The following is a 27,901-nucleotide window of genomic DNA, read 5'->3' as shown; positions in this document are numbered from 1 at the left end:
CGCTCATTCTGTACAGCCGGATCAAAAAAAAACCAAGTAAGTCATTAAAGGGTTAAAGTCACCACCGCTGATGTACAAAAGAAAAATGAACTGTTTTGTGTCGTCAGTTATTTTGGCGGGAGATTCAAATTCTCCTTCTCACACTGGGATATCCTGTGTAAATGCAGATGAGCGTTTACAAAAAAAACCCACCTCCCGAGCGTGAATGAGTGTTCAATTCATAAATGAAGACTGAATGAAGGCCTTGCAGGGGTTAGCAGCTGGGGAGTTATGTCTAGGTAACTGATTGCCATGACAAGGGACCACCTTAATTAAGTGTATCACACAGACAGACTGACTTCTAAGTAAGCTCCCAGCGCCCATTTAGGGCAGGGATAGTTAAACCAGCACTCCTCTACTGAGATCACTAACAGACCGTCCCAGACCGAACTAGGCCTCACTTGGCCAAATGCCAATCTGCCGAACCGTATTAATCACTCAGGTCCTTTCTGCTGGACAGCTTGTTGCAAAAAGTGCCTACTGTTTTGTTTTTTTTTGTTCAATCCCTCACTTCTTCCCCTCCCCCGGGCCGCTCACCGCACTGCCTTGTGCTTGCCCCCGCAGCAGCCCCACCGCTCCCCGCACCGGTGGCACGCCCGCAGGGGCAGGTAGCAGCACATGCAGGGCGCCATGAGGGAGAGGGCCGCCAGGGCCAGCCAGCGGGCGCAGAAGTGGCGGCTGCTGGCGTCGCAGGAGCAGGGGTCGGAGTAATTGCCCTCGGAGTCCGACATGCAGTGGTACAGCATGGACTCAGCGCACCACATGCAGCTGACCTGGTAGACGCAGCGCTCGATGGGGTCGGGGGCATCCTGGCACTGACCGCGGCCGTTCTCCTGGTCGCGGAAGACGTCGCGGCAGTAGACACAGCGGGAAGGCACCATGTCCTCCTCTGCCAAGCCCACCGGCTCCTTGACCTTCTTCAGCTGGGGCGAGGGGCGGGCGTGGACCTTGCAGGCGGGCGAGCCCTTGACCTCCTTGAGCGGGCACTCCGTCCCCGGGCTGCCCCCACTGCCGCCGCCGTGCCCACTCTCCCTCACCTCGCCCTTGGCGAAGTGCACGCACAGGTCGATCTTGTCGGCGTCGCGGTCCCGACTGCGGATGATCGCTCTCCGGTAGTCCTCGTAGCCCTTCGCCACCCACGGGTCCTTGCAAGGGTTGACACTCTCCAGATCGTCGGTGTCACGATAGCCCCCGTGCTGCAGCGGCCTGGTCTGCACCTGTGGGCAAAGGAAGCAACAGTTTCTAACCCCCCACCTTGTCAGGACCAGGCTGGTCCAGGTCAGGAATCACAATCGCTCACTTTATGCTCTAATTGTTTGGCTCCCCCAACGTCCGATCTCAGCTCCTCCCCACCCCCGCCCTTCCCACAGCCTGTGCGGAACTAGGCAGAACAGCTACAAGGTGCGGCTAGAGTTAAAAGAAAGACTTCCATTTATATAGCACCTTTCACAACCTCAGGATGTCCCAGAGCGCTTTACAGCCAATGAAATACCAATGGAAACATGGCAGTCAATTTGTGCATAGCAAGCTCCCACAAACAGCTGTGTGATTATGACCAGTTTATGTCTTTCTTTTTAACTGGTATTGGTTGAGGGATAAATATTGGCCAGGATACTGGACAGAACGCCTCTCTCTTCCCTGAAATAATACCATGGAATCTTTTATGTCTACCTGAGTGAGCAGACGGTGTTGGAAGTCGTACCAGCATACCTGACAATGCAGCACTCCTTCTGAACTGCACTGGGAGTGTCAGCCTAGGCTATGTGTCCATGTCTATGGAGCAGGAATCGAACCCACAACCCTCAGACTCAGACCGGACAGTGCTACCCACTAAGTCAAGGCTCACACCCAATTTGTCCCAGCATACCGTGGGGCAGAGATTGCAAAAAGTAGTCAGCGCTCCTTCTCCCGATCACCGTCCTGCCGGACATTGGGTGGCGCAGTGATGCCCCTGCAGTCAAATAGCCCCTCAACCCTCACTGTCATGATGAACAGGAATGGCTGTCGCTTTTGGAACTGTGCCCCAGCATGAAACCAGAGTTCGGAGGTACCTGGCACAGTATTTTATTAACGCCTGTTAATAGAGCGTTAAAATCACAGATCAAAATAAAACACTGCCCACGGCAAATGCAGTTTGCAATCTGCTCTACTCTTGGGAGAGACTGTAAATAACAGCGCTAGCAATCCCGGAATAGAATTTCCTAAAAAGAATATGCATGGGGGGAGGGGTAGCGAGGAGGTACTGGGTCCTCACTGCTCACTAACAAACTCAATGACCCATGTCACACTCTCCCCTCCCCCGACACCAATTGAGCACAAGATCTGGGCTGACATTCCACAGCAGTGCCGAGGACGTGCTCAGTGGTCAGATGTCCGTAGATCCCAAGGCAAAGTTGAAAGAGGAAGGACGCCTTCCGGGTTGACCTGGTCCAACATCCCTCCCTCAACTAACACCATCAAGAGCAGGTTCACTGACCATTCATCTCACTGACCTTCGGTGGGTCTTACTCTGTGCAAAATGGCTGCCACATAATAGGTCCAAGAACATCAGAGTCATTCGATATTTCTGAGCAATTTGATAGAGTAAATAGGGAGGAAACAAAAAACCCGTTTCCACTGGCAGGAGGGTCGGTAACCTGAGGTAACTAAGGTAACTGGCAGAAGAACCAGAGGTGGAGATGAGGAGAATTTTTTTCTGTGCAGAGGGTTGGCATGACCTGAAAGGGCGGTGGAAGCAGATTCAAATATAACTTTCAAAAGGAAACCGGATGAAGGGGAAACATTTGCAGGGCTACGGGGAGCCCAGGGAGTGGAACAAATTGGATAGCTCTTTCAAAGCGCATGAGCATGATGGGCCGAATGGCCGCCTTCTGATTGAATCTATGACACAACTGCATAAATGTCTTTCCCAAGATCTTAAAGGGAATTACAAACCAGCCTCATTATTACAGACATTGTCTTTGAAGTACAAACACTTCTGTAGTTCATGAGGAAATTGCTCTTACATTCGATGGGGGAACCTTTGGCCTCTGGACTAGGCTTAAGTTGACTTCCCACGAATGGACCCTGCTGACAACTGCACTACCAATAAATACCTGCAGATGGCGATGGGGACTTGTTGCCAATCTGCTCAGCGGCGCCATCACAGGCATATCATGAAATTGCAGCCTTGATCCATCCCACCTGTAAACCACTAGGGCCTAGAGGCCAGGATTCTCTCTAAGTTCCCCCCCCACTCTCCCTCCAGAAACAAACAAGGCAAAGAATAAAAGCTCCCCTATCTGTGCTTCAACTTTTCCACTTGCAGTACTGAGACCTGTGGACAAGGAACAGAACAGGCACTCCAACGATCACTTATCTGGGTCTTGCCATTTTGGCGCAAGCAAAACTTTGCCTGGTTTGGATGCAACTCGGCCTCCTCTACAATGCAACTGCCCCAATCTTCAGAATCATTTTAATTAGAGACACAATATTTCATCGATACAGAAACTGGCCATGTGGTTGATACTGATAGAAAGCTGAGCACTTTAGGAAGATGTCAAAGGTCAGGTGGACAGAAATGGAATTCAGTCCACAGAAGTGTGAGGTAACGCTTTTGGGGAGGACAAACAATATATGGTAGGCTACTGAGAAGAGTAGAGTAACAGAGGGACCTTGGAATGCATGTCAACAGATCCCTGAAGGTAATCAGGACAGGTAGATAAGGTGGTAAGGGTGGCATACGGGATATTTTCCTTTATTAGCCAAGACAGAGAATATAAGAGCAGGGAAGTTATGCTAGGACTGTATAAAACACTAGTTAGGCCACAGCTAGAGTACTGCCTGCAATTCTAGTCACCACATTACAGGAAGGATGTGATCAAACCAGAGTGGGTACAGAGGAGATTTACAAGGATGTTGTCAGGACTGGAGAATTTTAGCTCTGAGGAAAGATTGGACAGGCTGGGGTTGTTTTCTTTAGAACAGAAGAGACTGAGGGGAGATTTAATTAGGTGTATAAAATTATGAGGGGCCTAGACAGAGTGGATAGGAAGGATGTATTTCCCTTATAAGAGAGGTCAATAACCAGGGGGCATAGATTTAAAGTAATTTACAGAAGGATCAGAGGGGAGTTGAGGAGAAATTTGTTTTCACGCCAGTGGTGATGGGGATCTGGAACTCACGGCCTGAAAGTGTGGTAAAGACAGAGACCCTCACCGCATTTAAAAAGCATTTGAAGTGCTATAACCTACAGGGCTACGGACCAAGAGCTGGAAAGTGGGTTTCGGCTGGATAGCTCTTTTTCAGCTGGCACAGACACAGTGGGCCGAATGGCTGCCTTCGACCCCGTAAATTTTTATGATTAGCTGGAATTAGGAGTTGAGGGTGAAGTCGATGACACCGGGTAAGTGGGAAACAGGTGGTCCAGAATGATGGCATATTTTGTGCTTTAAAGTATTGTAGCCAATTCTAGACACTTCAGGAAGGACGTCAAGGTCCTTGAGAGGGTGCAGAGGAGATTTTACCAGAATGGTTCCAGGGATGGAGGCTTTTAGCTGCAAGGTTAGTTTGGAGAAGCTGGGGTTGTTCTCCTTGGAGCAAAGGAGATTGAGGGGAGATTTGATAGAGGTGTACAAGATTCCGACAGGTTTAGATAAGGTGGACAAAGAAGAGCTGTTCCCATTAACTGATGGTACAAGGACTAAGGGTCACAGATTTAAGGTTTTGGGCAACAGATACATGGGGGCTGTGAGGAAGGCGTTTTTTTACGCAGCAAGCGTTAATGATCTGGAGCTCACTGCCAATGAGGGTGATGGAGGTGGAGATGATGAAAGGAAATTGGATTGGCACTTGCGGGAAATAAACTTGCAGGGCTAGGGGAATAGAGCGGGGGAATGGAACTGACTGGACTGCTCCAGCATGGACTCAATGGGCTGAATGGCCTTCTTCTGTGCCATAATAACTATGAGGATTTTTTTTTTTTAATGCAGCGTTAAGTTCTGATCTGGAATTCACCGTCAGAGAGGGCGGTGGAAGCAGATTCAGTAGTAACTTGCAAAAGCGAATTGGATAAATACTTAAAGGGCTTTTTCTTTTCTTTTACAGGGCGATGGGGAAAGAACAGGGGAAGTGGGATTAATGAGATAGCACATTCACACAGCTGGCACAGGCATGATGGATCGAATGGCCTCCTTGTGTGCGGCATGATTCCATGAGTGAGCAAGTTGCAGCAACACTGGGCACTCCTGATGGCACCTGGGCCCTTGAGCGACACCCGATCAGCAGAAAGCAGACCCGAAATGCCAGATAGCCCTTGGGACCCACTCCAGACCCCACTGGCATTAGATCCAGTGGGTAGTGGGGGGCGTAGCAGAAGGCCGCGTGAAAAGGGGCAATAGGGCATGTCCTGGTAGTTGGAGAACTGCACCATTCAGTGAGCCAGAGAGACCAGGAATTCTCCTCCAGGGCCTGGTATAAACAGGCTCCATCCATCCTGACATAAGTGGAGGTGAAGAACTGAACAAAAATTGACCAGTACAGATAAGATGTTGGTTCTCTACTACCTGGTTGGCCTGTGCAGCTGCTTGTGTCTGTCCGAGTCTGAATTCGTCGGAGGCTGGTGACCTGATATAGCAGCTGGATGATGACTCGCTGGTTACTATGGTGATGTGTTTTGGGAGCATCTCCTTCCTGCTATTGGACGATGACTCGCTGTCTGTGTGCATCTAGAAGGAAAATTAAAACTGTCAGAGGTGAGTGTGCAGAAGGGAAGGGAAGGGAAGGGAGATAACAGGACAAAATCATTCAAGAAATAAGTCCGAGATTCCCCCCACTCCCCAGTGAGTCCCCTCTCCATCTCCCCCCCCACTCCCCAGTGTGTCCCCTCTCCATCCCCCCCCCCCCACTCCCCAGTGTGTCCCCTCTCCATCCCCCCCCCCCCACTCCCCAGTGTGTCCCCTCGCCATCCCCCCCCCCCCACTCCCCACTCTGTCCCCTCGCCATCCCCCCCCCCACTCCCCAGTGTGTCCCCTCTCCATCGCCCCCCCCCCACTCCCCAGTGTGTCCCCTCTCCATCCCCCCCCCCACTCCCCAGTGTGTCCCCTCTCCATCCCCCCCCAACTGTGTCCCCTCTCCATCCCCCCCCCCACTCCCCAGTGTGTCCCCTCTCCATCCCCCCCCCCACTCCCCAGTGTGTCCCCTCTCCATCCCCCCCCCACTGTGTCCCCTCTCCATCCCCCCCCCCACTCCCCAGTGTGTCCCCTCTCCATCCCCCCCCCACTCCCCAGTGTGTCCCCTCTCCATCCCCCCCCCACTCCCCAGTGTGTCCCCTCTCCATCTCCCCCTCACTCCCCAGTGTGTCCCCTCTCCATCCGCCACCACTCCCCAGTGTGTCCCCTCTCCATCCGCCACCACTCCCCAGTGTGTCCCCTCTGTATCTCCCCTATTCCCCAGTGTGTCCCCTGTCTATCTTCATCCACTCCCCAGTGTGTCCCCTCTCCATCTCCCCCCACTCCCCAGTGTGTCCCCTCTCCATCTCCTCTATTCCCCAGTTCCATGCAAAGTCAAACACTCACTATATTAGTACAATAACAGCCATCCTGGCATTCCAAAGCCTACTGCAGGAACACATGACAGAATTTATCCAATGATTAAAAGAGCAGGGTACATGACGCAACACATCTGATGGCTGAAGGAGGCTCCTGCGACGTTGGTAACCCTCTTTGAGGTTGATTTTGACTTCCTTTGTCTGCATTTAACTGTGCAGGAACGGCCTCAAAACGGAGTTGGTGGCTTCACTGCCTTGTTAGCATCGGCATTGTGGCCATTTTTAGATTAGTTTAGTTTAGAGATACAGCACTGAAACAGGCCCTTCAGCCCACCGAGTCTGTGCCGAACATCAACCACCCATTTATACTAATCCTACACTAATCCCATATTTCTACCACATCCCCACCTGTCCCTTTATTTCCCCACCACCTACCTACACTAGGGGCAATTTATAATGGCCAATTTACCTATCCACCTACAAGTCTTTGGCATGTGGGAGGAAACCGGAGCACCCGGAGGAAACCCACGCAGACACAGGGAGAACTTGCAAACTCCACACAGGCAGTACCCAGATTTGAACCCGGGTCGCTGGAGCTGTGAGGCTGCGGTGCTAACCACTGTGCCACCCATTTTGAAAGGGACCTACCAGCGGGTGTACTAAGAGATTGCCCGCTTCAGGCAACAGGCCCCTTTTACTATGGAAATAGATTCCAATTACATAAATAAGACTCCGATTGTCAATTTAAGCCAGAAATGTTTGGACCTTGCGTAATTCCACGGGTGATAGAACCGACGAGGACCAATAAAGGGAAATGTTGAATTATTTTTGTGGGTGGTGGCTGAGCAGGATTTGGGGCAGCCCATGAAAATAATCTGGGCTGCTGTGTTCTTTGGACCCCCCCCACCACCGTACCCTCTAATTTTTTTTTTTTCGCGCACGGGGCATTTGTTCAAGTCCGCAGGCCCTTTAATTTTTTTTGTGTGGCGCACACACGGGGTAATTTAAAGGGGCCGATTGTACGCGGGAACATTTGGGTCATAGCCCGGCCATGAGGCCTTTATCCAGCGAGCTGCTTCAGGATAGCTGTAAGCTTTAAATGAGGTTTCAAAATGGCGGGGGGGGGGGGGGGGGGGTGGGGCGGGGTTGCCTACTGCCCCCAGCCGGATCAGCCAGTCGGGGCACACTGCCAGTCAACTGCCTAAAAGTCAAAATAGGCCCCTTACCAATTTATTGTGCCACCTTCTGCATGGCCCTCTCCTAAAGGTGCCGACACTGGAGCACAGTTCCACAGCTGTCTGTATCGTTCAGTAGCGCAGTCAAGCCCCCATTCTTCACGCTTCAGGCTCCTCCACCAATCAGGCCCAATCTTTTCTGCAGCTGGTGGCTAGTTTTGGCGTACATTGCGCCACCATTTGCAGCCAGAAAACAGGCACAACCGGAGGCCGTGACGGAGCAGGGAAATCAGTGGCGACCAACCCCCTCCAAATTTTGGGCCCTACCTCAGCAAATGGCCATAATATTTCAACAGTCTTGCACCTGTGGATGGTCAATGAGTCCCGTAAAATTACTCAAAGTGTACACCACACCTAACATTACGTGACCATGGAGAAATTCAGCTTAAGTCGTCTTCAAAAGCTGGGTGCAATTCCTTGTTTGCCACACGTGACACTGCGGCGGTGAACTCATTTGAGAATGGTGGGCATCTTGGTCAAAGAGGCTAATGACAAGTTCTCTGTGTTGAAACAGAAAGAACTTCAAGAAAACAAGCAAAAAAGCCTTTGGTTGGATTGTAGAAGATCCCATTTGAAGCAGGTGGGAATGTCATGCACATATCCAGAAGGCTGGGGTGGGGGAGGGGAGTGCAGGGAAGAGGGAAGGGTACGTAAAAGACCCCCATAACACTGTAATCCAGGCTGAGACTCCAGTGCAGTACTGTGGGAGAGCTGCCCTGTAGCAGGCGCGGTCTTTTGGTGGAGATGTTTTCCCACTCAGATTCCATGGCACTATTTTGAAGAAAAGCAAGGGAGTTGTCCCCGTTTTCTGTCCAACCAATATCAGTCAACACAGATTATCTGGTCATTATCACATTGCTGTCTGTGGGAGCTTGCTGTGCACATATGGCTGTCCGTTTCCAACATTACAACACTTCAAAAGTAGCTCATTGGCTGTGAAGCATTTTGGGACATCCTGAAGGAGTGAAAGGCTTTCATTTTCCTTGACTTTGACTGCCAATTTCAGCCTTAGAAATACTAATAGGTTGAGATGCCTCTTAAGACTTTCTGCATTGTTGCTCCACTACTGTGATAGACCCTTTAATTCGTGCTATTGCTTTTAATTTGACTTCACACATTTTTCCTGTCCCAGCCATGATGTCCTCCCTAACCCTGTCTGATTCTGCACCTATAGCTCTGAATAATTACCCAATGAAGCTTACACTGGAGAATTGGGAGTTTGGAGACTTGTAAGAGTTCTCTACCAGTTCTAAATGATTGCAAACTGATTTGGACACCAAGACTTCAGTTATCCACACGCTCGCACCTTCCAGCAAGGGGACAATGGACAGCGATTGGGAGCAGTGACCCTGGCTGATGTTTCCCTCTATCAAGCCCAGGGCACGCCTCCCAATCAAACCATCCACCCTCCTGGTCTGTTTGACCCTGTATCACTCGGGGCAGTGCACATACCCATGGAGCTGGAAAGCTCCCATTAAACAATATCCACCATTCTCTTTCATGAGGTAATCACTAGGTTACAGCTCCTTCAGTAGCTCGCTCGAGCGACCTTTGCGAAGCATGACGAATAGGTACTGGGGGCTCTTTGACAATGGGAGCCATCAGACCCAAAACCAATCCTGCTCTCACCCAATGTCCTTACAGCAGGAGATCTGTGCTGCCGTATCCCGTTTCTCACCAATGGACTGAGGCCATGTGTAGTGTTCCCAGTTCTGATATGCATCTGAGCTTTCCTCCCTCTGGCCTCTGTCTGACAGCGATCCTCTCAAACCATTCATTGTATAGGCCGGCAGTTCTTTTTTGTTTTAAAGGTAGGGGCTCTGGTTGACATCAGAAGAGTTTGTTGAAAGAGGTCTGCATGAATAATCCCGAGATCACGGGTGGAATTTTATGCTCTCCCCTGCGGCGGGTTTGGAGGTGGGGAGAGTATAAAAGCGGGCGGGATGGTGGTGGTGCCAAAATTTAGTTCGGGGCAGCAAGGCCTGTGAACGACCTTCCCACCGTGCCACCAACTGAGGCCCTGAACTGGGTAATTAACCCCTAATTAAGGGCCTCTTGCCGCTGCAGCCACAATTACCCGTGCGACGGGTGGCCCTGTCACCGCAGGAATGGGCACCAAATGCCAGCCTTGCCAGCGAAGCCCACATGCTGAATGAATACAGATAACAGGAAAGCAGAGACAGCAACAAGACACTATCATTCTGTGGCCTTACTTACTGCAACGGTGTCCCCTACAGCATCAGCCTCACCCTCACTGGAGGAACAGGAGGTCAGTGAACCTGTGGAAATGTAATAGAGACAAGCGGGTGATGTCAGACAATCCAGAGACATCAGTATCCTGCACTGTGGATCAAAGTACAAATACCCGGGAGTGAGTTCTCGGCTGGAATCTAGGGTTTAGTAGGGCTTACATATGGAATAACAGATACCTGGGAGTGAGTTACAGGCTGGAATCTAGGGTTTAGTAGGGCTTACATATGGAATAACAGATACCTGGGAGTGAGTTACAGACTGGAATCTAGGGTTTAGTAGGGCTTACATATGGAATAACAGATACCTGGGAGTGAGTTACAGGCTGGAATCTAGGGTTTAGTAGGGCTTACATATGGAATAACAGATACCTGGGAGTGAGTTACAGGCTGGAATCTAGGGTTTAGTAGGGCTTACATATGGAATAACAGATACCTGGGAGTGAGTTACAGGCTGGAATCTAGGGTTTAGTAGGGCTTACATATGGAATAACAGATACCTGGGAGTGAGTTACAGACTGGAATGTGATCGAGAGGTTTCAATGGGGTTTATATATAAAATAACAGATATCTGGGAGTAAGTTATAGGCTATAATCTAGCAAGGGGTTCAGTGGGATTTATATATAGACTAACAGATACCTGGGAGTGAATTACAGGCTAGAATCTAATTGAGGGGTTTCAACGGGGTTTAAATATAGTTTTAGAGATACAGCACTGAAACAGGCCCTTCGGCCCACCGAGTCTGTGCCGACCATCAACCACCCATTTATACTAATCCTACACGAATCCCATATTCCAATAACATCCCCACCTGTCCCTATATATTTCCGTACCACCTACCTATACTAGGGTCAATTTATAATGGCCAATTAACCTATCAACCTGCAAGTCTTTGGCATGTGGGAGGAAACCGGAGCACCCGGAGGAAACCCACGCAGACAATAGAACAACAGCTACTCGGGAGTGAGTCACAGGCTGGAGACTGATCGAGGGTTTTGGGGGATATGTATATATCGACTATCGGATCTGCTCCTGATCACCATTCAGTGTTCCTTATCGGACACGGGAGAACGCTGCTTATGTGTGATCACCGACTGCCCAAGCTCACTAATGAAGGATAGTAGTTTGGCTGTAATAGTGGAAGGATGCTTTGCCACTGTGGGCTCCATAACTCAGCAAGCATCAGTGTCTTCTGAAAGGTAGGGAAAATGTTACATGAATAAGGGATAGTGGAGGACCACGCAGAGGCAATAATCCAACCGAAGGGAGTAGATGGTTATTGGAATGTAGTGCATGGGATCGAGACGCCCTCTTTGAAGAGAATCCTGAAGTTGCAACATTTTACTGCCAACAAACTGCAATCGCATTTTCGAACAAGACGTTTCAGTCACATGCTACAGGTGGGATGGGATCTAACTAAATTTTTCCTTCATTTCCCACTGAAAGAATTTCTGGATTTGATTACACTCAAAATATCCCAAAGGTTGTTTCACTGGATCTGCCATTGGGAATGTAGTGTCCGTTACGCAGAGGCAGAGTTGTACACATGCACCAGATCAAGCAATTCAGCCAGTTCTGGGCCTCTATGATCTGAGATATGGTCCTTTACCCCGTGTTTTTGCCACTTCACGCAGTGTAGGTTACAAGGAGAAATCACTTCTCCATTGACCAGAGTAAGATCGCGGTTTGAGAGAGAGTTAAACAAACAGCATCCACTATCCAAATTTGTTTCCAATCTCAAATTTAGGCCAAAAACAAAAAGGCTGCAGATAATCATCATACACAAGGTTACAGCTGCTCTTGCAATGCCGAAGCTTAAAGAACTACTGTAAACAGTGAAAGAATGGTTTTACCAAATGCAGGACATAAGACCAAGGCCCAGTGGCACGGTGCTGGGCTTCCCGAGGCCCAGTGGGACGGTGCTGGGGCCCCCGAGGCCCAGGGGCGCGGTGCGGGGGCCCCCGAGGCCCAGGGGCGCGGTGCGGGGGCCCCCGAGGCCCAGGGGCGCGGTGCGGGGGCCCCCGAGGCCCAGTGGCGCGGTGCGGGGGCCCCCGAGGCCCAGTGGCGCGGTGCGGGGGCCCCCGAGGCCCAGTGGCGCGGTGCCGGGGCCCCCGAGGCCCACTGGCGCGGTGCCGGGGCTCCCGAGGCCCACTGGCGCGGTGCCGGGGCTCCCGAGGCCCACTGGCGCGGTGCCGGGGCTCCCGAGGCCCACCGGCGCGGTGCCGGGGCTCCCGAGGCCCAGTGGCGCGGTGCCGGGGCTCCCGAGGCCCAGTGGCGCGGTGCCGGGGCTCCCGAGGCCCAGTGGTGCAGTGCTGGGCTCTCAGTCAAAGGCCAGTGGTGCAGTGCTGGGCTCTCAGTCAAAGGCCAGTGGTGCAGTGCTGGGCTCTCAGTCAAAGGCCAGTGGTGCAGTGCTGGGCTCTCAGTCAAAGGCCAGTGGTGCAGTGCTGGGCTCTCAGTCAAAGGCCAGTGGTGCAGTGCTGGGCTCTCAGTCAAAGGCCAGTGGTGCAGTGCTGGGCTCTCAGTCAAAGGCCAGTGGTGCAGTGCTGGGCTCTCAGTCAAAGGCCAGTGGTGCAGTGCTGGGCTCTCAGTCAAAGGCCAGTGGTGCAGTGCTGGGCTCTCAGTCAAAGGCCAGTGGTGCAGTGCTGGGCTCTCAGTCAAAGGCCAGTGGTGCAGTGCTGGGCTCTCAGTCAAAGGCCAGTGGTGCAGTGCTGGGCTCTCAGTCAAAGGCCAGTGGTGCAGTGCTGGGCTCTCAGTCAAAGGCCAGTGGTGCAGTGCTGGGCTCTCAGTCAAAGGCCAGTGGTGCAGTGCTGGGCTCCCGAGGCCCAGTGGCACAGGGAGGGGTCTCCCGAGGCCCAGTGGCACAGGGAGGGGGCTCCCGAGGCCCAGTGGCACAGGGAGGGGGCTCCGCACGCCCAGTGGCACAGGGTGGGGGCTCCCCGGGCCCAGTGGCACAGTGCTGGGGCGCCCCGGGCCCAGTGGCACAGGGCGGGGGCTCCCGAGGCCCTGTGGCACAGTGCTGGGGCTCCCGAGGCCCTGTGGCACAGTGCTGGGGCTCCCGAGGCCCAGTGGCACAGTGCTGGGGCTCCCGAGGCCCAGTGGTACAGTGCTGGGGCTCCAAAGGCCCAGAGGCACATTGCTGGGGCTACCGAGGCCCAGTGGCACAGTGCTGGGGCTACCGAGGCCCAGTGGCACAGTGCTGGGGCTACCGAGGCCCAGTGGCACAGTGCTGGGGCTACCGAGGCCCAGTGGCACAGTGCTGGGGCTACCGAGGCCCAGTGGCACAGTGCTGGGGCTACCGAGGCCCAGTGGCACAGTGCTGGGGCTACCGAGGCCCAGTGGCACAGTGCTGGGGCTACCGAGGCCCAGTGGCACAGTGCTGGGGCTACCGAGGCCCAGTGGCACAGTGCTGGGGCTACCGAGGCCCAGTGGCACAGTGCTGGGGCTACCGAGGCCCAGTGCTGGGGCTACCGAGGCCCAGTGCTGGGGCTCCCAGGGCCCAGTGGTAGGCTAGTAGTCTCACAGTGATGGCAGTAGGTTTGTTGTTCCTTGACTCTTTTGGGTTCTTCTGACATCTAAACCAGCTGCACAAGCTGTCTGATGAGGCATTTAATACCATTGCATCTCTCTCCTATTTGCCAGCAATAGAGAACAAAGAGTTGAAGTTAGGAGCCAGACTTTTATGATATAATTGAAGATCCCTTATTGGAACAAATTTCTGGTCCTACATTGTCTCTTATTCTTCCTGCAGGGAAGTGCTTCCAACACTCAACCACTGGGCATCAGATCGGGAACCCAGAATGTAGCACTGGGCCCTGAGATTGGGAGTGCAACACTTCGGTAGTGGGCCTGAAATGGGAATCCAACATACGAACATATGAATTAGGAGCAGGGGTAGGCCACTTGGCCCCCGTCGAGCCTGCTCCGCCATTCAATAAGATCTGATTGTAACCTCGACTCCTGTCTACCCCAATAACCTTTCACCCCCTTGCTTATCAAGAATTTATCTACCTCTGCCTTAAAATTTTTTTAAAGACTCTGCTTTCACTGACTTTTGAGGAAGAGAATTCCAAAGACTCACGACCCTGAGACAAAAAATTTCTCCTCATCTCTGTCTTAAATGGGTGCCCCCTTATTTTTAAACAGTGATCCCTAGTTCTAGATTCTCCACAAGAGGAAACATCCTTTCCACATCCACCCTGTCAAGAGTCTCATAATCTTATATGTTTCAGTCAAGTTGCCTCTTACTCTTCTAAACTCCAGCGGACACAAGCCTAGCCTGTCCAACCTTTCCTCATAAGACAGCCCGCCCATTCCAGGTATCAGTCTAGTAAACCTTCTCTGAATTGCTTCCAATACATTTACATCCTTCTTTAAATAAGGAGACCAATACTGTACACAGTACTCCAGATGTGGTCTCACCAATGCCCTGTATAACTGAAGCATAACCTCCCTACTTTTGTATTCAACTACCCTTGCAATAAACGATAACATTCTATTAACTTTCCTTATTACTTGCTGTACCTGCATACTAACCTTTTGCGATTCATGCACTAGGACATCCAGATCCCTCTGCATCTCAGAGCTCTGCAATCTCTCACCATTTAGATAATATGCTTCTTTTTTTCCTTCCTGCCAAAATCAACAATTTCACATTTTCCGGCATTATACTCCATTTGCCAGATCTTTGCCCACTCACTTAACCTACCTATATCCCTTTGTAACCCCATTATGTCCTCTTCAGAGCTTACTTTCCTATCTATCTTTGTGTCATCAGCAAATTTAACAACCATACCTTTGGTCCCTTCATCCAAGTCATTTATTTAAGTTGCAAAAAGTTGAGATCCCAGAACTGATCCCTGTGGTACACCACTCATTACATCATGCCAACCAGAAAATGACCCATTTACACCGACTGTCTGTTTCCCGTTAGCTAGCCAATCTTCTATCCATGTCAATATGTTACCCCCTACACCATGAGCTTTTATTTTCTGCATTAACCTTTGATGTGGCATCTTATCAAATGGCTTCTGGAAATCTAAGTACAATACATCCACCAATTCCCCTTTATCCACAGCACATGTAACTCCCTCAAAGAACTCCATTAAATTGGTTAAACATGATTTCCCTTTCACAAAACCACATTGACTCTGCATGATTACCTTGAATTTTCTAAATGCCCTGCAATAACGTCTTTAATAATAGCTTCTAACATTTTCCCTATGACAGACGTTAAGCTAACTGGCCTGTTTACTTCCTCCCTTTTTGAAAAAAGGAGTTATATTGGCTATTTTCCAATCTAATGGACTATCTCCCGAATGTAGGGAATTTTGGAAATTAAAACCAATGCATCAACTATCTCACTAGCCACTTCTTTTACGACCCTAGGATGAAGTCCATCAGGACCCGGGGACTCGTCAGCACGCAGCGCCAACAATTTGCTCAGTAGCACTTCCTTGGTGATTGTAATTTTCTTGAGTTCCTCCCTCCCTTCCATTTCCTGATTTACAGCTATTTCTGGGATGTTACTCATATCCTCTATGGTGAAGACTGATGCAAAATACCTGTTCAATTCATCTGTCATCTCCTTATTCTCCATTATTAATTCCGCATACTCACTTTCTATAGGACCAACGCTCACTTGTTAACTCTTTTCTTAAATATCTATAGAAACTCTTACTATCTGTCTTTCTATTTCTAGCTAGCTTTCTCTCATACTCTAATTTTTCTCTCCTTAGCAATCTTTTAGTCAATCTTTGCTGTTTTTTATTTTCTGTCCAATCTTCTGACCTACCAACCAACATTGCACAATTATATGCTTTTTCTTTAAGTTTGATACTATATTCAATATTTTTAGTTAACCGGATAGTGAGTTCTCCTTTTGGAATTTTTCTTACGCGTTGGAATGTATCTATTCTGTGTATTCTGAAATATCCCCTTAAATCTTTGCCACTGCATCTCTATTGACCTATCCTTTAACCTAATCCTTTAGCTAGCTCTGCTTTCATGGCCTTATAACTGCCCTATTTAAGTTTAAAATACTAGTCTTGGACTCATTCTTCTCTCCCTCAAACTGAATGTAAAATGCAATCATGTTATGATCGCTGCTGCCTATGGGTGCCTTCACTATGAGGTCATCAATTAATCCTATACCGTTGCGTAATACCAGGTCTAGTATAGCCTGGTTGGCTCCAGAACATGCTGTTCTAAGAAACTATCCTGAAAACATTCTATGACCTCCTCATCTAGGCCACCTTTGGCCATCTGTTTTTTCCAGTCTATAGGTAGATTAAAATCCCCCATGATTATCGCCATACCTTTCTGACAAGCTCCCAATATTTCTTCCTTTATACTCTGTCCTACTGCGTGGTTACTGTTAGGGAGCCTGTACACCACTCCCAGAAGTGACTTCTTGCTTTTACCATTCGTAATCTCTTTCCAAACCACTTCTACATCCTGGTTTCCTGAATTTAGGTCATCCCTCTCTATTGTGCTACTACCATTATTAGTTAACAAAGCCACCACTCCACCTTTTCCTATCTTCCTGTCCTTCATAAATGTCATGTACCCTTCAATATTCAGGTCCCAATCTATGTCATCCTGCAGCCATGTCTCTAATAGCTATCAGATCATACTTAATTATTTCTATTTTTGCTATTAGTTCATCTGTTTTGTTTCTAATGCTATGTGCATTCACATACAGAGCCTTTAGTTTTGTCCTATTATTGTTTTTGCAACGTCTAGCCTTGACTGCTGATTTACTCTTAGATTTGTACTCTCTGTCCCTTCCTGTGACGGTCGGTTTATCAACTCCCATATTAATACCTTTCTCTCTTGCCTTGTCTCTACTCTTTGATTTACCACATCTTCCCAAATTTGACCCCTTGCCCCCACTATTTAGTTTTAAACCATTTATACTTCCCTAGTTATGCAGCTCGCTAGAACACCAACCCCAGCATGGCTCAGGTGTAGATCGTCTCAACGATACAGCCCTCACTTTCCCCAGTACTGGTGCCAGTACCCCACGAACTGGAACCCACTTCTGCCACACCAGTCTTTGAGTCATGCATTCATTTCTCTAATCTTATTTGCCCTATGGCAATTTGCACATGGTTCAGGTAATAATCCAGAGATTATTACCTTTGAGGTTCTGCTTCTGGCACTGGCCCTGAGATTGGGAGCCGAACACTGGCACTGGGCCTTACATTTGGAGTCCAGTACACTGGTACTGGGCCTTAGTTGTGATTCCAATACTCTGGCACTGGACCCTTAGATTGGGAGTCCAATACCCGACCACAGGAACCTTACGTTTGGAGTCCAGTATCGGAGCACTGGGCCTTTAGATTGGGATTCCAATATTTTTGCCTTGGACCATTAAATTGAGAGTCCAACACTTTGGCACTGGACCCTTAGATGGGAGTTCAATATGCTAGCACAGGACATTGGGAGTCTAGCCTTGGACACTTAGATTTTGGAGTCCAACCATTTGTATGGAGCCCTTAGATTGGGCATCCAATACCCTAACACTGGGCCCTTAGATTGTGAGTTCAACACTCTGTCATTGGACCCTTAGATTTGGAGTGCAATACCCAACCAATGGACCCCTACATTCAGAGCCCAATAGCCTAGCACGGGGCCTTAGGATTGGCAGTCCAATAACTTTGCATCAGACCTGCAGATAGTGACTCCCATGCTCGAGTGTGGGTCCTTAGATTTGGAGTCTAAGACGCTGGCACTAGTTCTTAGACTGGGAATTCAATCACCAACCAATGACCCTTACATTGGGATTCCAATAGTTCACCACTGGACCATTAGATTGGGAATCCAATGCCCTAGCACTAGACACTGAAATGAGGAGTCAAAGCTTGACCACTGGACCTTTAGTTTTCGAGTCCAACATCTTATGAATAGGTCCTTAGATTGGGAGCCCAATACCCAAGCAGTGGATCCTTACATTGGGAGTCCAATGACGCTACCACTTGGCCATTAGATTGGGCATTTAGATTGAGTCCAATACATTGGCACTTTTAGATTAGGAACCCAATTGCCTTGCATTGAACCCTTATATTGAGAGTCCAGCAATTTGGTATTGGGCCCTTAGATGGGGAGTCTAATATCTTAGCCTTGGACATTAGATTGGAGTTCAGTGCCCTAGCATTGGATCCTTAGATTTGGAGTCCAACAGTCTGCCATGGGGCCCTTAGATTGTAAGTTGAACATTCAAGTGCTGGACTTTTAGATTGGGAGTCCAGTATGCTACCAGTAGACCCTTAAATTGGGGGTCAATACCCTAGCATGGACTCTTAGATTGGGAACCCAATACCCCTGCACTGGACCTATACATTGGGAGTACAATTGCCTTGCACTGGACCATTAGATTGTGTGTCCAACACTCTGAGACTGGACCATTAGATTGGGAGCCCAATACTTACAACTGGGTGCTTAGATTGAGAAACCAATGCATTACAACTGGGCCTTTAAGATTGGGGATCATTATGCAACCACTGGGCCATTAGATTGGGGATCCAATACCATTGCATTGGACCCTTAGTTTGTGAAACCTACATTCTATACTGAGCTTTAGATTGATAGTCCAATACCTTATCACTGGGCCCCATAGACTTTCAGGTTGATAGGTAAATTGGCCATTGTAAATTTCCCTTAGTGTAGATAGGTGGTAGGAGAATGGTGGGGATGTGGTAGAGAATATGGGGTTAATGTAGGATTAGTATAAATGGGTGGTTGTAGGTTGGCACAGACTTGGTGGGCCGAAGGGCCTGTTTCAGTGCTATATCTCTAAATAAATAAATAATGGGAGTCAAAAACCTTACTGTAGGGCCAATAGATTGAGAGTCATAGAGCTGTTTACAGCACAGAAGGAGGCCATTCGGTCTATCGAGTCCATGCCAGCTCTCCGCGAAGAAATCTAGTTAGTCCCACTCCCCTGCTCGATCCCTGTAACCCTGCAAGTTTATTTCCAATATCCTTGCACTGGGACTTAGATTTAGGGGTCCAACAATGATACAACTGCACCCTTAAATTGACAGACTAATACACTAGCACTCAGTCCTTAGATTTGGATCCATAACTGGGCCCTTAATTGGCAGTCCAATTCCCTGCCACGGGCAACTCTGGCACTGGATGATTAAATACATGATGACTGAGCCCTTAGATTGGGAATCCAATAGCTTAGTACTAGCCCTTAGATTGAGTGTCCAATAGCCTAGCACTAGATCCTTAGTTTCGGAGTTCAACACATGACCGCTGGAGCCTTGAATTGATAATCAACCACTGGCACTGAACCCTTAGATTGGGAGGAAAACAATCCCTGATATGTGGCCCTTAGATTGGGAATCCAAACACTTGAGCAGTGGGTGCTTGTCCATTTCCCTGAGATTGGGAATGCTCTAATATTGGGCCATTCGATTAGGAGTCCTGGCTCTTAGTTTGGGAAACTAACACTCTGGCACTAGTCCTTGAACTGGGAATCCAACATTCTGGCATTGGGCCCTCAGACTGGGAGCCCAACACCCTACGACTGAGTCCTTGGATTGGCAGCAAAACACTCTGGCAGTGATATTTCAATTGGGAGTCCAATAAATTACCACTGATCCCTTAGATTCGGAGTCCAATACCTGACAAATGGGCATTAGATTGGGAGTCCAACACCCTCCCACTGGGGCTTTGTTTGGGAGTCCAAAACTCCAGCACTGGATCTTTAGATTGGGAGTTCAAGAGTCTGACACCAGCCCTTCGATTGGGACTCCAACACTGCGGAACTGAGCCTTAGATTGGAAATCCGATACCCTACCACTGGGCCCTAGGATTGGGCGTCCTATACATTAGCAATGGACACTTCAATTATGAGTCCAATAGCCCAGTACAGAACCTTTAGTTTGGAATTGAATACCCGATCACTGGACTCTTAGATTGGAAATCCAACACCTTGAATTAGAAGTGCACCACTCTGACACGACCTTTAGATTGGGAGTCCAATACCCTACCACTGAGACCTCAGATCGATCCCGCAATATCCTAGCCTTAGTTTGGTAGACAACACCCTCCAAGTGGACCGTTGAAATGGTAGTCCAACACTCGCACTAGGCCCTTAGACTGGGAGCACAGCACTCTGGGCTTCCTATACCCCAGGGATCAGCAACCTGTGGCTCCGGACCCGAGTGGTTCCCGCCCTTGATCAATCGAATGCGTTTTTCAAACTGTCCAGATATCGAACGACTCTCCAAAGAAATCCATTGAAGTAATTTTTTTCATATACCACTTTTTGCATTCATCTTATTCATGCAAATATAAATATGGCCATCTCCCATCTCTGTCTTGTTTTCATTATTATTGGCATTTGAATAACAGCATTGCGGCTCTTAAGATATTGCCTCTTTGACTGAATTTTTTTTAAATGGCTCTTCTTGGTATTAAGGTTGCTGACCCCAGTCCTAGGGATTTCGATTGGGAGTCCAAAGCTCTGGCACTGGATCCTTAGGTTGGGAATCAACTAAAGCACTGGGCCTTAGATTGGCAACCCAATAACTTAGCACTGGGTGTGGATCCAATACCCTACTACTGAGCCCTTAGAATGGGACTCCAACACTATCACTGGGAGTGACATATGGATTCTGATACTCTGACACTGGTCCTTAGATTGGGAGTCCAATATGCTACCACTAGGGCCTTAGATTGAGAACCCAATAGCCTTTAGATTGGGAGTTTAATACCCTAGCATTCGATGCTTCGTTTGCGAGGTCAATATTCGAACACGGAACCCTTAGACTGGCAGTCCAACACTGGACCATTAGATTGGCAGTCCTACTATTAGGTCTTTCAATTGGGAGGGCAACACTTTAGTGCTGGCCTTAGTTTAGGAGTCCAACACTCTTAGACTAGCCCATTAGATTATGAGTCTAATGCGCTAGCAGTGGGCACTTAGATTGTGAATCCAATCTAAGAGGTCAATCCACTTTAAGAGGTCAACTCCCTCACATGAAACCCTTAAATTGGAAGGCCAATACCCAAGCATGGACCCTTAGACTGGGAGTCCAACACTCTGGCCTTAGGCCTTAGATTGGAAATCCAGCACAGTAACACTGGACTGTAGATTGGGATTCCAATACCCTGCCACTTGGCCTTTAGATTGGGAGTCCTATGTGGCTGCACTGGACACTTAGATTATGAGTCCAATAATCTGACACTGGGCCCTCAGATTGGGGTCCAAAATTCTGGCACTGAATTAGGACTCCATTGCTGTGGCACATGGTCCTTTGGATTCGATGTCTAACTCTCTACCACTGGGCCCTTTGATTGAAAGTCAAATACCCTAGCATCGGGCCACTGGTTGGCAGTCCCATATCCTACCACTTCACACTTATATCAGGAGTCGAAAACACTGGCACTGGGTGCTTTGGAGTAAATCCCTCTGGAACTGGACCCTTAGTTTGGAAGTACAACACTCAAGCACTGGACCCTTAGATTGGGAGTCTAATGCCCGAGCATTGGGCCTTTGTTTGGGAATAGAACACTGTACCACTGGGCCTTGGATTGGGGTTCTAGCACTCTAGGACTGGGCCCTTAGATTGAGAGTCCAACAGTCTGCTCTTACCTTCTGCCAGTTCCTCAATGGCATTTTTAATGCTCCGTTCAAAGGTGACAGCATCAGCAGGACTCTGGAACGTAAGGCCAAACTTGTCATCGTCTACTTTCCAGTGATGAAAGATGGGATTCACCTTGTTGTAAATGAGGTCTTTCTTGAGGCCACATTCCAGGATCATCTGCAGAGGAAGAACAGAGGATAGGAGATCCTGTCTGGTCAGTCCTCTCAGGCTTCATTACTACAGAAGCCGTGTCCTTAAATTAGGGGATTATTCTTAGTGTATACCAACAGTTTTTCTATTAAATACACAGAACAATGATGGAAAAACGATTATTCCACTGTTGGCTAATTTCCTAATGTACCGACATTTTTCCTCTCCTTAATCCCTCACGCCCGGTGAAATGGAGGAAGAATGAAAGACCAGAGGTGGATGGAAGGGCCAGGGGAATGGACACATAGGAGCAGGAGGAGGCCATTCAGCCCCTCGAGCCTGTTCCACCATTCAATTAGATCATGGCTGATCTGTATCTTAACTCCATCTACCCACTTTGGTCCCCTGACCCTTAATACCATTGCCTAACAACAATCTATCAATCTTAGTTTTGAAATTTTGACACAGAGGGGGGAATTTTATGCTGGTGGCGGGGGTCTCGATGCTGGGATAAATCAATGCCGAGATCCCCGTGTTGCCTCTATTCTGGAAGGCCCACTGAATTTAGTGCCAATCAGGCACTTAAGTAGACAGTGGCGGGCCTTTCATAGGATTTAGGACCCCGTTGCCGGACGTCCTGCCCTTACAGAGCTGCCGGCCAATCAGAGACCGTGCACTGACTGGAGGCCAAGGAGCATCACTGGAACCAGACCTCAGGTAGGTCAGGGCGGGAGGTGTCCTGCAGGGTGGGGGTCGTGGGGGAGGAGGGGGAAGGAGGTCAACAGCAAGGGAAGGGGGATGGCCCTCAGTGGGCCCCCCCCCCCCCTTTCCCACTGCCGGGTCCCTCGATCAGGTACTAGGGACCCCCACCCTCCCACCCCACCTGGAGCCGGGAAGCAAACTGCACAGCTTTTCCGACTGTGCCTCCCATGCGGCGACAGGGCCGCAGGCCACTCGGGTAAGTGCAGCTGCGGCTGGAAGAGGCCCTTAATTGGGGGTCAATTGGCAGCGGGACGGGAAGGCCGTTCACAGGCCTTCACGCCCTGGACTAAATTTCGGCGGCAACCCCCCACCACCACCCCACCCTGCCAACATCCCACCCGATTCTATGCTTTCTCCGCCTCCAAACCCGCCACAGGGAAGACCATTAATAATCCAACCAGAGGCTCAATTGGACATGATCAGGGGGCAAACAGATTCAGGCTGGCTAGTTGTTTTATTCTTCAGGTTGGCAATTAGAATTCTTCGGGTGTAGTCACTGGCTGCCAGGGTTCACGGTGATCTCATGGCACATATTGGGTTCCACAACCTATAGCGCCAACAGTGGAGATGGAAGGGGAACAGATGCAGGGTCCTGCTTACAGAGCTCACTTAACAAGTGCCATTTCTACAACTCTTTCTCATCATTGACTCATGGGTTACAACAGCAGCAGATCCTCTGCCCAGTCTTTTAGTCGGCGCCCTTTTAACAGATCATAAAATTGTTACAACACAGAAGGAGGCCATGTGGCCCATTGTGCTCTCTGGAAGTACAACTCAGCTGGTCCCACTACTCCGCCTTTTCCCCGTAGCCCTGCACAATTTTTCTCTAGATAGTTATCCAATTCCCTTTTGAAAGCCACGACTGAATCTGCCTCCACCACTCTCTCAGGCAGTGCATTCTAGATCCTGAAATAAAAGCAAAATTTCCGCAGATGCTGGAAATCTGAAATAAAAACAAAAAGTGCTGGAAATACTCAGCAGGTCTGGCAGCAACTGTGGAGAGAGAAGCAGAGTTAACATTTCAGATCTGTGACCTTTTATCACAAAGTTCTCCGCTTCTCTCTCTACAGATGCTGCCAGACCTGCTGAGTATTTCCAGCACTTTTCTGTTTTTAATTCACCATAACATCCTTGCTTTTGTACTCTACGCCTCTATTAATAAAACGCAGGATCCCGTCTGCTTTATTAACCACTTTCTCAGCCTGTCCTGCCACCTTCAATGATTTATGCACATGTACCCCCAGGTGCCTCTACTCCTGAGTGCCCTTTAGAATTGTACCCTTTATTTTACATTGCCTTTCCTCATTCTTCCGATCAAAATGCATCACTTTTTTTTTTTTTTTTACAGTGCACCTGGTAGTGCTTTTGCATGGGAGTCAGGAGGTTCTAGGTTCAAACCCACTCCAGTAACTTGAGCACAAAATCTAAGCTGACACACAAGTGCAGTACCGAGGGAGTGCTGCACTGCAAGAGCTGCTGGCCTTTGGATGAGGCCTCGACTGCCCTCTCAAGTGGTTGGAAATATCTCAAGGCACTATTCTGAAGACGAGCAGGGGCATTCCCTCCGGAGTCGTGGCCGATATTTATCCCGTCAACCAACAATCACCAAATCAGATTATCTGGTCATTATCACGTTGTGCTTTAAGGGAGCTTGCCGTGCATAAAAATGGCCACTGCGTATCCCACGTTACGACAGTGACTACACTTCAAACATTAGCTGTGATACAGCTGAGGTCGTGAAAGGGCTATATAAATTCTTTACTTTTATCCGCAGGTTATAATTTCAGCCCCATCAGCTACTTCAGGTATGTAGAATCTAACAAGAATGTACACCTCGGAGCTATCTATCCAGAAAAGCTTTTGTCTTCAGTAACGTGGAGACAGTCCTGCCATTTTCCTTAGGGAATTCCAGCAACGCACCCCCGCCCACCAACCCCGCAAGAGTTCACCTCGAGGCCTGTGCTCTTTCGTTCCCTGCCCAGGGAACACTTACCGCTTGGTCCCTGAGCCGCTCGCCACGGATCAGGAAGCTGTTCTGGCTGCTCTCGTCTGAGTGCGCGACCTTGCAGATCATGACGTGACTGAGGCCAGCTCCTCCCAGTGGCACCCATCCCCCACTGGAGTCGTCGCGAGTCATCACTACAGCTCGAACACGTACCACATAGCTGTTGGAGAAACACAGATCCCCATGAGACACGGAGAGGTCAAGAAAGCGAGAGAATGGGGGGGGGGGGGAGCGCTTGAGGAAGAGAGAGATGCATGGTGCATGGTGGGAGGGAGACAGACACTGGGAGGAAGAGATAGGAAGAGAGAGAGAGAGAGAGAGATAAATACTGGGAGGGAGAGACAGAGATCCAGGGAGAGAGGGAGAAAGATACTGGGAGGTAAGCAGAAAAATAGATCCTGGGATGGAAGGAGGGAGAGAGATTCTGGACGGATGGAAAAGATACAAATCCCAGGAGGGAGGGAGAAAACTCTCAGGATAGAAGGTATGATCTCCTGGGAGGAAGGGATCAAGCTGACAGGATGGAAATAGTGACCTACAGGAAGTGAGCAGATGGGATGGAAAGAGATGCTTGGGGAAGAGATCCAGTGACTGAAGGAGAGAGGGAGGGAGGAAGGGAAGAAGGGAAGATGATCAGTGAGAGGGAGGGAAGTAGAAATAATGAGGGACGGAGATTTAGTAAGGGAAGGCGGGAGATCCAATTAGGAATGGATCCAGGGAGACAAGAAGAAATATCACGGGAGGGAGGGGAAGAGATCCTGGGAAGAAGGGGAGAGAGGGGGCGTACACAGATTTGCACTGCACAGGAACAGGCCATTCAGCCCTACAGCTTCATGCTGGTTCTTTCTCCCCCCCTCCCACCCCAGCTTACTTCATCTCACTCTATCAACATATTCTTCTCTTCCTTTCTCTCACATGTACGTGTCTAGCTTCCTCTGAAATGCATCTACACAATCCACGTCAACAACTCCTGAGGGAGCAAGTTCCAAACTCCAACATCTCCCTGCAGAAAAAAAGTTTCTCCCGAATTACTTATTAGATTATTAGTGACTATCTTGTATTTATGACCCCTAGTTTTGCACTTCCCTTGTAGTGGAAACAGCTTCTCAACATCTATCCTCGTTCAGGTCACCTCCTCAGCCTTCTCTTTTCTAGAGAAAAAGAGTTCCAGCCTATTTAATCTTTCCTGATAGTTGTACTCTCTACGTTCTGGTGTCATCCTTGTGGAGGATCTGAGTGTAGCTTCCACCTCAGACACAGGAACAGAAGGCAGTTCACATTCCTGTCATCCTCCCCAGTCATCAGCCTTTCAGATTGCACCTTCCCAGCAAGTCAGGATGGCAGGAACTCCAATTTGATTTACCACAGGCATGAGCTCGATGGGAAAAATGGCCTTTTTTCCCCCTCATTCTTGGCAGTTATTAAGCTTTTAAAGCTCCGGTAGCGGAATGGGACCCCTTCCTGTGACTGTCGGAATACAAGGACGCACGGAATGTAACTTTCAGCTCAACAAGCCTGTTCCTGCAGGACAACCTCCTCTAATTATGGACTGCACCCTCTGTAATCTCCTGATAAAATTCTGCATAATACTTCCTGGCCCACTTGGTGCAATACAAACATGCGCGTGTTGTTACGGGCCATGGAATATACACACATCACAGTACACGCAAACAGCAACTCGTCGTGTTCCGTGATATAGATACACACAAAAACAAGAACAAATTGGGAAAAGACCGCTCGGCCCATTGGGTTTGTCCTTCTAAGTTCCCAACTCACATCCAAACACATATTAACGCCCGATTCCAGTGCGTTGCATGGTAGATTATGCCATCACTTTTTGAGTAAAGATTTTTTGGTCTCTAACAGCTGCGTTAAATTTACTTTCTTCTCATTTAGATTGTCCTGCCTATTCTTGAGGTAATATTCTAGGTTCACTTCATCAATACCTTTTAGAAGTTTAAATACCTCAGCATAATTTTACCTTGTTCAGCCTTTGTGCACTTGGCGACCTTCAGCATCTCTAACCTTTCCTTCTAGCACATTCCCTCTACATGTTGGATCATTCTGGTTTCTCTTTTCTCCAGTGTCCCAATGACGTAGTCAGGTGATGACAGTTACTCACAGTATTCCAGATGAGGATTGGCCAGTACATTATCAAGCCTCAACATTACCACCCCACGGCAAAATTGTACCCCACTAAAACCAAACTCATGTCCTATTTGCTTCCCCACGTTGTTTCAACAATCTATCAATCATTCCCAGGCCCCATTCCAAGGTTCCGTGCTTTAAACTGATGAGGATATCACTGCCAAGTTTCTTTACAAGTCTCTGTATGTTAAAATGATGGGTTATCACTCTCAGGTTCAGCGACAATGACATGCATTCCCAGAGCAAGTACTTGAGCTGGGCTTTATGTTGACAGATAGGGTTAGCAGCTGATCAACGCAGCCCTGCTCCAGGTCCCAGCCCACTTTTGAGCAATGCCATGGGAGGTATTTGCACAAAAGTTGCAATAGCTTAGTGCGTGCCTTTAATAACAGTTCCACCCATTGCACAAAGGCTTCACTTGTCAAAGTCACCAATACGATGACCATCGTTCATCAAGTCTTTTGCTCAGTCAACCACATCCTCCTTCTCCACTGCCTCTCCACCATGGCACTACCCTCACAAGTTTCCTTTCCTTCCTATTGCACCATGGCTAGCACAAAGAAGGGGTCCATTTGGCCCAATATGTTTGTACCAGCTCTTTCGCACTAGCTATCCAAAATGTATCCCATTGCTCTGCTCCACAGTGTCAGTCGTGGCTCAGCAGCGGGCAGCACTCCGAGTCGGAAGGCGGTGGGTTCAAATCTCATTTCGGAGTGCACAATATCTAGGCTGACGCTCCTGCACAATATTGAAGGAGTGCTGCACTGTCAGAGGTGCTGCCCCGCGGGTAAGATGTTAAACTGAGTGCTCCCCATCTACCCTCTCAAGATTCCTTTGTGCTATTTTTGAGCAGGGGAGCTCCCCCCAGTGTCCGGTCCAATATGTATCCTCCAATCAACATCACAAACAGATTATCTGGCTGCTATCAAATTGCTGCTTATGGAATCGTCCTGTGCCCCAACTGGCTGACATGTTCCCTACATTACAACAGTAACTAAACTTCAAATGTATTTCATTAACTGCAGAGTGCTTTAGTGTCCTTAGCTCATGAAAAATGCCTTATAAATGCAAGTTTTCCTTTTTTTCCCACTCCCACTCTCTACATCTTCCTCTGATTCAAACTTTTATCAACATTCCCCTTAAAAGATGCAGTGGTCTCTGTTGTAGCTACTCTCCTTGGTGAAAC

General features: G+C 49.0%; 1 protein-coding gene across 1 annotated transcript; it reads right to left on the bottom strand.

The window, feature by feature from the left end:
• Positions 1–572: 572 nt before the first annotated feature.
• Positions 573–27,161, bottom strand: LOC137353165 (sprouty-related, EVH1 domain-containing protein 1-like). The gene is made up of 9 exons (XM_068019213.1): positions 26,966–27,161; positions 26,449–26,513; positions 24,556–24,801; positions 21,659–21,827; positions 10,014–10,079; positions 9,430–9,595; positions 8,068–8,104; positions 5,583–5,744; positions 573–1,256 (listed from the first exon to the last, which is right to left on the bottom strand). The coding sequence occupies exons 1-9, from the start codon at positions 27,159–27,161 to the stop codon at positions 573–575; spliced, it is 1,791 nt and encodes a 596-aa protein (XP_067875314.1).
• Positions 27,162–27,901: the final 740 nt, after the last annotated feature.

Source organism: Heterodontus francisci, chromosome 40 (assembly GCF_036365525.1).
Source record: "Heterodontus francisci isolate sHetFra1 chromosome 40, sHetFra1.hap1, whole genome shotgun sequence".
NCBI classification, from domain to species: Eukaryota; Metazoa; Chordata; class Chondrichthyes; order Heterodontiformes; family Heterodontidae; genus Heterodontus; species Heterodontus francisci.
This window is presented reverse-complemented; position numbering and strand designations above follow the sequence as displayed.